Genomic DNA, 12,646 nt, shown 5'->3' with positions numbered 1-12,646 from the left:
AAAAAAAAAAAAAAAAAAAAAACAACCCAGAATCGATCAGTTCAGCTGCTTTGAAAGAGTGTTGATGTGGACTGTGAAACCCACAGGACTTCGGTGTGTTTTTCATGGCTCTGTATTCTGGCAGGAGCGCTACCGCATCCATGCTGCTGCTGCTGCATCTGCTACTCGCGCCTGTCCTTTTGGGGCCGCAGCATCCACATCTGTAAACGTAGGCCCCGGCCTGCGCCCACTCTGTAGAAAGGGCTTCCTGTGCGCTGGCCACTGGCACAATGATGCTTGCAGCCCTCAGCTCCTCTTCTCTGAGTGGTGGTGCAGCTGTTTGGGCTCCCCCAGACCTGTGCCCTCCCCTGCCAGTTCCCAGGCCTCCTTAATACCCATGAGTCCATTAAATATTTAAATCTGGGCTGTGTGTGGGGCCAGGTTGTCACAGCAACGGCCCTGAGTATTTTGGGATGGATTAGCAAGTCTTTCAAAGGGGCTTTTGGAGCTCTGGGCTCTGGGGGGATGAAAGGTGGGAAGGGAGAGCTTGTGTCAAGGGGAGATTCAGGGCCGTGAGAAAGAGCCGGGTCAGAGAGAGGAGTCGAACCCAAGACCTACACTTGCCAGCCTATTCTGTCTGCCTTGTGTCTGCCAACACGTGCCCTGGGCTTCACAGCAGGGCGCCTTCTGGGGTCAGGACCCTATTCTTCCTCCACCCCGCTGTGGGCTGCACTGAGCCTCAGTTTACTCCTAGGAACACAGACATGATAGACCCATGACCACAGGGTGCTGGAGAAGTGCTCAGCACAGCGGAAGTTCATGTACTGCCTGAATCCCTCCAGGGTGCCTCCTGGGAACCCTGTGTGCCCTGAAGGGACACAGAAACAGCCCGGCCACCCAAGAGATTGCCGTCTGGTGGGAGAGGGTGTCGGCATCGGACTGTGCTGTCCCGCCATGTCTGCTTTGAGCCTTAGGGCGGGACCCCTCCTCTCTAATGTCACCTGGCTATAGATGTCACCAGGCTGTAGGGTGGGAGTGATCTACAAGCTGGCTGCCCTAGTGGAAGTCCAGTAACACCCAGTCACCCTCCAGTTCCGGTGACCTGGGAGGGAGTGGACAGAGGGGGAGGGGAGAGAGGAGACCACCGCCCAGGGCCCGTGGGAAGGACAGGGAAGGGCCTGGGTTTGACAGATGTGTGGGTTTGTGGCTGCCGCCCCCAGTTTAGCCTGCAGCCCTGGTCCCTAAAACTCAGGGGCTTCTCACTTTGAGGTCTGGGAACTTGGCTCCGGAGCCCCTGGGGTGCAGAGAGGAGGATGTGCAGGACTCTCCACGAGCCCCCGAATCCAAATGTCAGGCTGGATCTCTGGACACTGAATGGCTTTCTGTCCTCTCTGCATGTGTCCCCCTGGCTGGACCTGCCCCAGGCAAGGTGATGGCCACGGTCACCCACCACGCCCACTCTTTTGGGTCCCCTCTGGCCCAGGAAATTCTCTTGGAATTTAGGGATTTTATTTTTGATTTTGCTTTTCTGCAGCTGGGTCTCTCTAATGTAGCCCAGGCCAGCCATGAACTCACGGTGACTCTCCTGCCTCAGCCTCCGGGATGATGGGATTACAGGTGTGTGCCTCCACTCCTGGCAAAATTTAGGGTTTTCACTCTTGTCCCTTCACAGCTTCCATGTCGAGTTTGCTCCTGCTGCAAACTTCCTGCCCCTCTGCTGGGGTTGGGCACTAGTGAGGCAGTGTGACTTTGACAAGAAAGAATGGAAATTGTGCAGATCGGACTGTGAGCCCCAAAGAGAGCAGGACCAGACCTAGACAAAGTTCTTATCCTGGCTTTGAGGATCATGCTCGTGACAATCCTCCTGCCTCAGCCTCCTGAATGCTAGGGTTATAGGTGTGCACCACCATGCCCCACCAAATTGGTTCTTTTTTTATAGTTTTGATCACTATATTTCACTTAATCTTATATATTTGGTTTTATACTTTGAAAAGGGGTGCACAGAGGAGTGGGGAAAAGCTGAGAGACCCCTGCTAAGGGCCGAGCATTGGGCTTTGGAGGCAGGCAGGAGGCTTTGCAGACTGGCTGGTGACTGAGCCGGGTGACCCACTGTCTGAGCCTGGTCCAACTACAGACCCACGTCCGGGAAGATCTGTGGGCTCTGAGTTCGAGGCGAGGCATACAGAAAGAGCCAACTAAGTGCGTGGCCCTGTTGGCATGAGGTTTAATGTCTTCCAGGAAGTGGCCCAGAGGCTGGGAGACAAGACTCAATCCCGGTGAAGCAGCAGGTGTCGCATGTGTGCAGGGGGAGGAGGACATGGGGGACAGGGACAAGAGGGACATGCTGGGTGGGTGAATGGCCACGGAACAGCACAGCCTAGGAGGAGGTTTGTTCTTCCATCAGGAGTCCATCAGGTGATATGCCCTGAATTCCCCCTACGTGCCCTCCTGTCCTCAGCTCCACAGCTTTGGTGTGAGGGCTTCAGCGAGGTCCTTTGTGCCAAGGGCTCTAGGAATCCAGTGTCAGTCTTTGGAGGCTGAGGTAAGGGAGCAGCAGCAGACTTGCTGTGCGGCTCTGGGAGGACCCCATCCCTCTCTGGGCCCCCAGCACGCCGCAGAGGGCGTGACGGGCAGGGCACGGCCCTCCCTGGGAACTCTTTGGTGCAAACACCCCGTGAGAGCTCTGGTCAGAAGGGCTGGTGGCAGGGCCAGTGCATGCCCCAGGGACTTCCCAGACACTGCAGAGTTCTGGGGTCAATGAGGGTAGAGTCGGGGAGACATTGTTTAGGGTACAGTTGCATCTGCAGCAGGCTTTGCTTGGGTACCCCTGACCCTGGGGGCTGCCGCCTCTGGAGCCTAATTAGGTTCTAGCCTCGTTCAGCTGTGCCAGCGTCCCTGTCCTCCTGTCTCTGGGCTTGCCAGGTTGTGGGGCCAGTTGCTCACTGACGAGCCCGTCTGTCTTGGGCCTTGGCCCAGCAGGAGCAGCCAGTGAGTGAATGAGCCCCCAGCCCCCTCCCTGAACACCAATCACAAGGACCATGGCTGTTTCCAGCCAGCGGCCCGGTGGAGGCTGGTGTGGTGCACGGGGACTCCAGGGCCTGTGTCTGAGAGTCCCTCCCCTCAGAGGGATGGCAGTAGTTTGCATGCTGGGGCTCTGGAGGGTGCAGAGAGAGTGCTGGAAGTGAACGTCCAGAACTCAGTGTCTGACATCATGACGGGGCTCTGTGCTGCTCGGTCCCTTCCCTGTCTGCATCCTGAGTCGGCCTCCCCCAGTTCCAGGTGACCTGCATTCCACTGCCCAGCCTGGGTGGGGGAGGTGGATGCCGGCCCTGCTGGCTGAGCACTGGGGTCATCGGTCCTCACTGCAGTCCACTGTGTGGGGTCATCTGAGTCCTCCCCGGCCCCACACTGACTTGTTCATGACGCTTGTCCACCTGCCTCTCTGCTGTGTCTCCGGAAAGCATGCCCCGGGCAAAAGGAGTGATTTATGAACGAGACCCTCCCAAGCTGCTCCCTGCAGATGGGCCCAGCCATCTGGGCCCATGGGGGAGATGAATAAGCCGTCTGGCCGGACGGGAGCCTGCTGGGGAAAGCCCTGCGGCGCCGCACGACCCTGGCCCCTCTCTGCTGCCCCTCTTGGGGCCTCGGGGCTCCCATCTGTCGGGATGGAAGGGCTGGGTTGTCCCCGGCTCCTCCAGCTGGCTCGGGCTCGGCTGTCTGACTCAAGGCGGAACAGCACTCAGCAAGACTGTGGGGACAGAGGCGGGCGTCACCGCTTTCTGGTGTCCCCTCTGCTGCTCCGCGGCCTTGGACCCTGTCAAGTGCTCTGTTTTGAAGTCCAACAGTCAGACGTCGCAGTGGGCGGGGCCAGGCCCACAGTTACCTTCCCTGACCTCAGCTTCCTATCTGTAAAGCAGGATGAGGGTGGCACCCACCCTACGTGCCCAGGTGACATCCAGGTGTGTGCTACAGGTGGCCGTCAGCATCGCCCACAGCCCGGGCTGGCCCCGGGGGCTGCCAGCTGGTACTGACCCCTGGTGGAGTGGCCCCGGGAGCCACAAGCTTTTCCTCGGAGCTGGAGGACTGGTTTTCACACTGGCCCCTTCCCTCTGGTGGGCCCACAGGACACAGACACGAGCCGGCTGCGTGGCCTCTCTTCTCTATGCCCCCTGCCCTGTCCCTGCCATCATCCCCTGCCCCATTGTGTCTGCCGAGCTGTTGCTCTTCCTGCGCCTCTTGTAGCCTTGTTTGTCTCTGTGCCGGTTTTGTCTGGCTGCCCCCTTTCTGACTTGCCTCGACTGTGTCTCTGACCTCTCTCTCCACTGTTCTGTTGCTGTGCTGTCTTTGGTCATGATTGCCCACATTCACTCACTCTGTCGTCCCGGTAGACTAATCTCGCACTCACTGTGCCCAGAACTGCCTCAGACGCTGGGAGTGTGGCACTGGACCAACCCAGCCCACGTGTACAAAGCGTACCTTTTCCTAAAGCCACCCAAATAAGCCAGTAGCACATGGACTCAGTGCTGTAGCCGCGGGGCCCAGGCCGCACATCTGGGTGCAGACCCATCGGACAACTCTTAGGACCCGGCCAGGCCCCTTCCGTCTCAGTGCCGCCGCGTGTCTCTCTGTGGGCCGGATTCTCATCAGCACCTAGGCAAGAACAGCAAACACAAGTTGCCCTTGAAGCCCCCGAGCGCCTGGTTTGGTGACACAGGAAACAGGTGGTGCTTCGGGGGCCGTGTGGTGTGAGAACGGCATCTGTCAGCTCAGGACCTCCGGGGCCAGGCGGGCCCCCTGCACCCTGAGACTGCGACCCCATCACACTCCCTGGGGCAGACGCTGCCTCCAGGAAGCAGGGGGAGGCGGAGGCATCCAGAGGCAGTGGAATTCATTGTCACATCGGCTCCCGGCTTTTCATTCTCCCGGCGCGTTTCATCCCTCCCTGTGCCAGGATGTAAAGAACGTTACCTACCAGTGCTGCTTTTGCCAAGCCATTTGTGAAGAGCACAGTAAATGTCCTCCTTAATTTTGGTTCTGCAGAGTCACACAGACCTGGTGGCCAGAGCTCCCAAGCAACTTGAGAAACAAGGGTTCCCACCTGGTGTGATTTAGTTGCTCCAGAACCGCAGACACTTGTCCCTTGAGCGGGCCTGTGAGGAGAGGTTGATTTCTTAGCTGTTCTGTGAAATACTGAAAATGACTTCATCGACACTGCTGTCTCGGGGTCCCCACCACTGAACATAATGGTAGAATGGCAGGGATGACCTTGGTGCGCCTTCTGGTCTCCTTCATCAGTGCCTTTTGAATCACTTCTTTGAGGACCAACAAAGCCTTTGGACCTCACGGCCCACCTTCCAGAAATGCCTCCTTGTTCTCCTCTCAGAGGTATATTAGGGAACCCCATGGAAGTTCTTACTTGAAGATTGGGAGGGGTGGAGCTACAGCCAAATCTGGGTAGAGATTGGAGCATCCACGTCTGTCATGCCAGTCTGACCAATGAGTGATGGAGATGTATCCCTAGTTTCAGAAGTCTTGTGGTGGTGGAGTAGCTGGTACTGACTGGTCTTTGGTTTCTCCTGCCGTAGATGATGGCCCAGGAGGCTGTGGTCCTGGGGTGATGGGACATAAAATGGCTTAGCAGGTAAGGACAGGTCTGCGCTTTGATGTCAAATAACCGAATGGTCTAGAGATTTGGCATTTATTGTAAATGATGATTAAGAATTGTGGCTACAGCACTTCTGTGCTGTGAGCCTTTGCATAAGTGACTCTACCTCTCTGAGCCTCAATGTGATGCCCTTGAAAATGGGATAGTATTACCTGTTTCCCAGGCTTCCAAGGACTGAGTGATCATATGTGTCCCCTGGCACACAGTAAGAACTGGAGGTGAGCCAGCCCTCGTTGGCTGTTAGGAGAATCAGCTACTGTACCAAGCGCTGTACTCAGTATTGTCTGTGCCTGGTGAGGAGGGCACCTTGGAGCCGGGATCTGGGCTCCTGCCAGGCACCCGGGCCCTCTGCGCTCCCCCACCGTGCCCCACCTCTCCCGTCGCATCCATGCCCTCTGTCTGGAGATGGCCCAGACCGCTGCAAGCCCAGCCATACATGCCACGGGCCGCGAACGTGGCACATCGTACACACCACAGCCTTATGGGAGCTGCCATTGTGGTCCGGCCCCCGAGGGAAGCTCTGTCCCAGTAGGCAGAGGGGAGGGTGCCAGAGCTCCTCCTGCGTGGACTTCTGAGCCTGTCACTCCCGTGGCTGCTTCTGCCCTAGAGAGTGACAAGAAACAGAGCAGACACCGAGTTCCCGTTCCGTCATTTAGAGATGGGGCCTCTGAGATCAGAGAGGAAGTGGTCTGCCCAGGATCACACAGCAGCGCCTTACAGAGCGCGTGCTTCTGTGCCCCAGCTGTGCTGAGCGTCTGATCCCGGGACAGCACCGGACCTGGAGGAGGCTGGATCAGGCCCGGCTGTTCCGTAAACCTCTGTGACACTGGACAGGCTGCTCAGCCTCTCTGAGCCACCGTGTCCCACCTGTACATGGGCTCAGCACCGCCGCCTCTGGGTCTGTGTTTGAGTTTTCCTTCCTGTCCCCTTGCCCTACCCAGAGTCCTGGTCTCTAGGGTAAGGAGGTGGAGCCAGCAGGAGCTGAAGAGAGGGGCCTTCAGCCTGTGGGACCCTCAGGCACAGGTGTGGCCATGGCTCCCACCCTGTAGGTCCTGGCCAAAGTGGCCTCTGAAGGCAGAGGGAGGTGTGGCCACCAAAGTGGGCTCCACCCTCTGTGCCAGGTGGAGTGGGGTGACTGTCACTCGGTCTCCTTGGCAGTGCTGTTGCTGGCCAAGGTGTGGTTGTCCTAAGCACCCATTGTTATGGATGAGGAAATTGAGGGCCAGCAGGTGAGGTGCTGGGGTCAGATCCTGGGGTCTGACCGCAAGGGGCTGTGCCCAGCCCTGTGTGGTGGAAGCAGGCTTGACGGAGGGCTTGGGAGTCAGCCTCCTGGGCCCTCCTACGGAAAGACAGCTGGACTGGGGACCAGGGAACACAGCAAAGCCCACACCTAGCGTCGATGGCCAGGATGTGTAACAGCCGCTTGGCTCTGCGTGGACGGACAGAAGAGCTGCTGGTGCCCTGCCCTCTGCTGGCAGCAGGAAGGGGATTGGACTGGGAAAGGGACAGGTCTTGTACTTCCCCCATGTCCTGTGCAGCTCTTGGCTTGCAGGCTTCAAAGGAGATCTGGAAAACAAGACATGTGATGCACACTATAATCCCTGCACTTTGGGAGGCTGAGGCAGGAGGATGACAAGTTTGAGCCCAGCTGGGGCAAACTTACTGAGATCCTGTCTCTAAATAAAAAAGGATTAGAGATGTGGCTCAGTACAGAGGCCCTAGGGAAAAAAATCTGGAAAGAAGGGCATAAGGGTTTAGGGTGTGGGCCCAGCCTCCCCCTGGATAGACAGAGCAGGGAAGAGGGCTGCAGAGGCGGGGCTTCCGGCTCCAGGCCCGAGTCCATGGCCTCCTGGTTCTGGCTGTCAGGGTGGAGACACAGAGGAGCTGCTGCCCACAGAGCCCTGAGCCTGGCACCTGCCCAGCTCCCGGTACTTGCTGCTCACCAGAGCCTGTGCAGAGTTCAAATCCACCCCACCTACACTGTCCCACGCCCAGGCTGAGGCCACAGCGGTCCCTACCGCAGCGTGGGCAGCAGTGGATGTCAGCAGAAGCCATGGGCACCTAGGGAAGGCACTGAGGAGGGACACAGGAGGGGATTCGGGAGGGCTTCCTGGAGGAGGTGATGCCCGTGGCGGCCCTGAAGACAAGCAGGAATGAAGTGAGCATCAGCGAGGGCCCAGAAGCCACCCAAGCAGAAGGGCTGGCTCATGTTAGGGACCCTTGGGACGGGGAGGACGGTGCCACCAGTGCCACTTCTGGAGTGCGGGCATTTCATGAGCTCGGGCCACGCTGGCTGTTGTAGAGAGGGTTCCTGCCCACCCGCCCTGCTCACAGCCCAACTTCTGACCTTCCAGTGCATTCCAGGGCCAGATCCTGGCCTTGCCACTCACCAGCCGCCACCTCTACCCAGTCCCCCGGCCTCCTCCGTGTCCACCTCTGGAAACCAGACTGCGTGCCTCACAGTGCCTGTGGGTAGTAACTGCGGAGCTAGAGGCCAGACCTGAAGCTACTAGACACTTGGTTCCTCCCGATTCCTCTCAGGGTGGAGACCAGGGCTGCCTGACCCCAGGAAACCCTGCCCATCCTGCCCTCGAGTTAAGCAAGGCCTTGGGGTGTTGTTGAAGGGTACAGGTTCTGAACCCCAAGCCCACGGTTCAGGTTTCCTCAGCAATTTTCCTTTTGAATGGCCTTGGCTTTAATACCTGGTGTCTAGGTGGGTACCTCAGTTCCCCCAAACAGTATGAGAAGGGCTTGTGCTAGGCGGGTTTGGAGTGTTCCCCTGATCCTGAATTGACGCTCGAGGACCTGTGGTGCGCCGCCTGGCCAGCTGTGAGTCTTCCAAGGTGTAGTTGGCCCCGCGGGGCAGGAGGAGGAAGAGGAGGGCCTCGGGGCTGGGACCACAGCAAGCACCATCTGTGCCCATCAGGGTGTCCACTGGGCTCCAGGTGTCCAGGCGAGCAGGTGGCGGGGACAGCTGTGGTCCCTTTGCCTCTTAGGGGGTGAGGCGCTGCCTTGCTTGCTGATGAAGGGAGCACTGAGTGCCCCCGTGTGCCAGGCTTTGGCCCCTGCCTCCCATGCTGTGTGGCTGCACCACGCCTCGCTGGGCTGGTGCGGGGTTCAGGGTCATTGAGGTCTGCATTGCACTGCTTTCCCGGCCCTCGGGAGACTGAGGCAGGAAGATCCTGTGAGCGCAAGGCCAGCCTGGACTACATAGCAAGACCCTATCTCAAAAAAAAAAATTAAAAATTAACTGAGACAATGTGTATAAAGCACGTGCTGCAGTACCTGGCTCCCCAAACAGTGGCGAGAGTTATTTTTTAATCTCTATTTTATTTTAAATTGATAGATAATAATCACACGTATGGGGTACAGTGTGATATTTTGGTATGCACTTTACTATTCATGTTAATAATAAGCCTCATGAAGAACCCTTTGAATAGGACTTAACCTTCCCTTGTGGATGAAGAAAATGGAGCCCAGCTGTGTGTTGGTGAGGACGTGAGAGCCATAGAAAGTTCCCACAGCATCTCCCACAACCACAAACTCCCAGAATGCTTTGCCCAAGCCACTGTAGATGCCCCACCCCCTCCGAGCAGTACCTGGGAAAGAGCTCAGCTCTGCCCACCTGGTCGCCCTGCCCTTGTCCTTTCCCTGCCGAGCCTCAGTTTCCTCCTGTGCTACCCAGGTCTCCAGTCCATACCCAGAGTCCCTCCCAGGGCTTGTGGGGGTGCTGCACACTGAAAGCGGCTGTGCCTCGTGATCTTGAGTGGATGGTGCTGTGTGCTCCCCCAGGGTGGGCAAGGGCTGCACTGCCTGGTTTCGGAACCCACTGCCTGGCATGCAGTAGATGCTCAATAAATGGGGGTGGAACAGAATTGTGTGCAGTGTTGGCTGTAGGGGTGCTCGTGCTGGGAAGGCCCCAGGCAGGTGGGGTGCTGGAGGCTGCAGGTCAGGGCTGAGAGGTCTTCCTGGGAGCAGGTGGGAGCCAGAACCCAGAAATGGCCCTGGGCAGGCCTGTGGCTGTAGTGCATATGGAGGGGTCGGCACTCGGGCCCGGTGGGTCCTCAGGCCCTGAGCCTAGGTTTCCCGTCCCCCACACCGCAGGCTTACGCCACACTAGAGTAATAACTTGAAGCAGTACCATTTTCGCTGCTGCCAAAGAGGTTTTGTTTTTAACCTGTTTTAAAGTTGGAGACAGCAAGACTCAAAGAGGCAGAGTAATTTACCCAAAGTCGCACAGCAGATCAAGGGCTTAATCCTGGCACATCGCTGATCCCTGGGAGAGGGGTTGTTAGCTGTCCCCTGCTGCCACCCACTGCAAGTGGGGGCTGCTGGGCCCCCTGGGCGGAGACCCCCATGGAGAACTGAGTGGCCTTGTGTTTTGCAGGTGGAGCATCATGGAGGGCGACTGTCTGAGCTGCATGAAGTACCTGATGTTTGTTTTCAACTTCTTCATATTTGTGAGTGTCCCGGGGCTTTGAAATCAGCACTGGGTGCCAAGTCCCTGGCGCGGGAGCCCCTGTGTCACAGCAGGGGTGGGCCCTGCAGACCCCAGAGCAGGGGAAGTGGAAACCTCTGGGCTACAAGTTCAAATCCCAGCTCTGTGCCTTACCGGCCGTGAGACTGAAACTTGGATCTTGCCTCTCTGAACTACAGTTTCTCCATCTCGTGGCATTGTACCTCGGCAGGTGTGGATGTCAGGTGCAGCTCCTTTTCTGGTGCCTGGGGCTGGACAGCTCCGCAGTTAAGCTCTGTCTTCCTCTTCTGCCCCTTGCCCTGCTCGGGCCAAAGGTCTTGGCCTTGCCTTGTGGACCCTGCTCAGTGACACCAGGCCCACGTGTCCCTCGGCCTGTCACTCTGCAAGAGACTCTGGGCTCCTGTGCTCAAATCTGACAGAGCCCAGTGTCGGTTCTCACCACAGTGGATCCACTGCCAGCCGGTGCCCCAGGCAAAAAGGCCAGTTGCTGACATCTGCTAAACACACTCACTCCCATTTTACCCTTTCTTCCTCGGGAGGTGGGAATTCCAGTCTATTTTCAACTGCAAGAAAGCTGAGGCTCAGAGAGGTTGAGCCACTCACCTGAAGTCTCAGCTTGTACTGATTGCTTCCCTCCCAAGATAGCTAAGAGATGGAGGCATAGCTGAGAACATTTTCCAGCTGCGGATTTGACAGCGGGAGCCCAGCTTGCTGTTGAGGACAATGACAATGACGTCTGTTGCCCAGGCCCTAGCGCGGATGGCACGGGCACGGCATAGGTCTCAGTTTGTATGTGTCAGCCTTCGCCGAGTGTCAGGGGGCCGCTGTGTAGCTTCAGCTCTGCCACACTTGCTGTGAGTCCACCACCCCTGGGCCTCACTGTGGGATGGAATTGCAGGGTTGGACGAGGTGACCCCATGGTCCTGCAGCTCTGTCACTGCAGGAGAACATGAAAGGAGCAGATGTGAGCTGCTCGAGCTGGTCCTCTGCAGCCCGAGGTGGGGTGCGGGTCAGAAATCAGACTCAGACGATGCTTAAGGGCAGGGTAACTAGAAAAGCTCGCAGCAGCGCCAGGCCAGCCAGCACCTCTGCCCCCAGCCCACCCAGGAGAGTCTCACGTCCATGTCTGCCTCTTTCTCCTCCTCCACGTGCAGCTGGGAGGGACCTGCCTGCTGGGCATCGGCGTCTGGGTCATGGTGGACCCCACCGGCTTCCGGGAGATCATAGCTGCCAACCCCTTGCTCGTCACGGGCGTCTACATCCTCCTGGCCATGGGAGGCCTGCTCTTCCTGCTTGGCTTCCTGGGCTGCTGTGGGGCTGTCCGCGAGAACAAGTGTCTGCTGTTATTTGTGAGTGGCCCACGGGTTCCCTCAGGTGGGAGGCGTGGGCCTGGCTTCCATTCAGAACCAAACAGGTCCTCCCCACACTCAGGGCCATTGACTCCAGCAGGGACCTTAAAGATCAGGGCGTCCTGGGAGCTGGGGGTGCAGCTCTGGGGCAGAGCGCTTGCCCCACATTCACAAAGCCCTGCGTTCTTTTCCCCCTGCTGCAAGAAGTTTTTTAAAACACAAGCTTTGCAGTCAGTGGTCTGCAGGCCCTGCGGTGCCCCGCCACTTGCCCTGGGTCCTCACTCCTGCTGGACTCTGCGACTTCCTGCTCTGCGGTCAGGCGCCCGGGCTCACACAGAGGGCAGAGTCTTGGGCCCGGCCTCCAGGAGCAAAGGGGTCCCCCCGCCCGTGCTGCTCACGAGCCTGCGCTGCACTGGGTCCCTTCCTGCAGTTCAGGGGGCTCCTCAGTCGCCAAGCCTGAAGGGCCAGGCTGCTCCAAGCGGGATCTTCTGAGAACGTTGACATCGACCGCGATGTTTTTCTTTCCAGCCTCAGACAGACTCCCTTGGGGACACAGCTAGGATGTGGAAGATTCTTTTACCCCAGTTCCAAGCAGAGATGCTGTGATCTTTGAAGCTTCTCGGTCATTAAATAAACAATCCTTGGACGCCTATAATGAGGTTGCTGAAGAAGCAACAGGGACCAGGGTGACCAGAGTCTGCCCCCTGAAGGCCAGGCTCTGGGAGGCGGTCAGGCTGTAGGGGGCGTAGCCGAGTTGCACCCCACCCGGCTACCTGGAGTCGTAGCCCAGTAGAACTAAGGCCAGGGAGACCTGGGTGGTCAACTGAGGTCCCGTCCCGCAGTGACCAGCACCCAGCTCGTGTCGCGATGTTCCGCATCCCAGAGAAGAAGCGAAGAAGCTGTGTGAAATGAATGGACAGGGAGGCCTGTGTTCTGTCCACCTGGGAGCCCCGCGAACTTTTGCTTGGCAGGAGAAAGGAGAAGTGCGGGCGCCCCCTGGCGGCAGCTTTCCTCCGAGCCAGCGCGAGCTGAGGGAAGTCTTGGCTGGGGCTTGAAAAAGGATCTGGAATATGGGTCCCAGGACGCGCCGGCCCGCTTGCCACCCTCACCTCGGGCCGGGGCGCTTCTTCATTGTTAATGGGCCGCCTCTGAAGCCAAGACCGGAAGCCAGCCTGG

General features: G+C 58.2%; 1 protein-coding gene across 7 annotated transcripts in view; it reads left to right on the top strand.

The window, feature by feature from the left end:
• The window catches only part of Tspan18 (tetraspanin 18), a 114,792-nt gene that overhangs the window by 89,837 nt on the left and 12,309 nt on the right, over positions 1 to 12,646 (top strand). For 6 of the 7 annotated variants that reach the window (XM_033756860.1, XM_010612507.2, XM_010612505.2 and 3 more), the window contains 2 exons: positions 10,032 to 10,104; positions 11,276 to 11,470. In XM_033756860.1, coding sequence (XP_033612751.1) covers positions 10,042 to 10,104; positions 11,276 to 11,470 — 258 coding nt within the window. In that variant the 5' untranslated portion in view covers positions 10,032 to 10,041. Of the gene's footprint in view, positions 1 to 5,564; positions 5,621 to 10,031; positions 10,105 to 11,275; positions 11,471 to 12,646 lie in introns of all 7 variants that reach the window. The other variant, XM_033756859.1, reaches the window with a different exon arrangement.

The sequence above is a fragment of the Fukomys damarensis genome, unplaced genomic scaffold, assembly GCF_012274545.1.
Source record: "Fukomys damarensis isolate Sample0158 unplaced genomic scaffold, DMR_v1.0_HiC HiC_scaffold_27, whole genome shotgun sequence".
Classification (NCBI taxonomy): Eukaryota; Metazoa; Chordata; class Mammalia; order Rodentia; family Bathyergidae; genus Fukomys; species Fukomys damarensis.
This window is presented reverse-complemented; position numbering and strand designations above follow the sequence as displayed.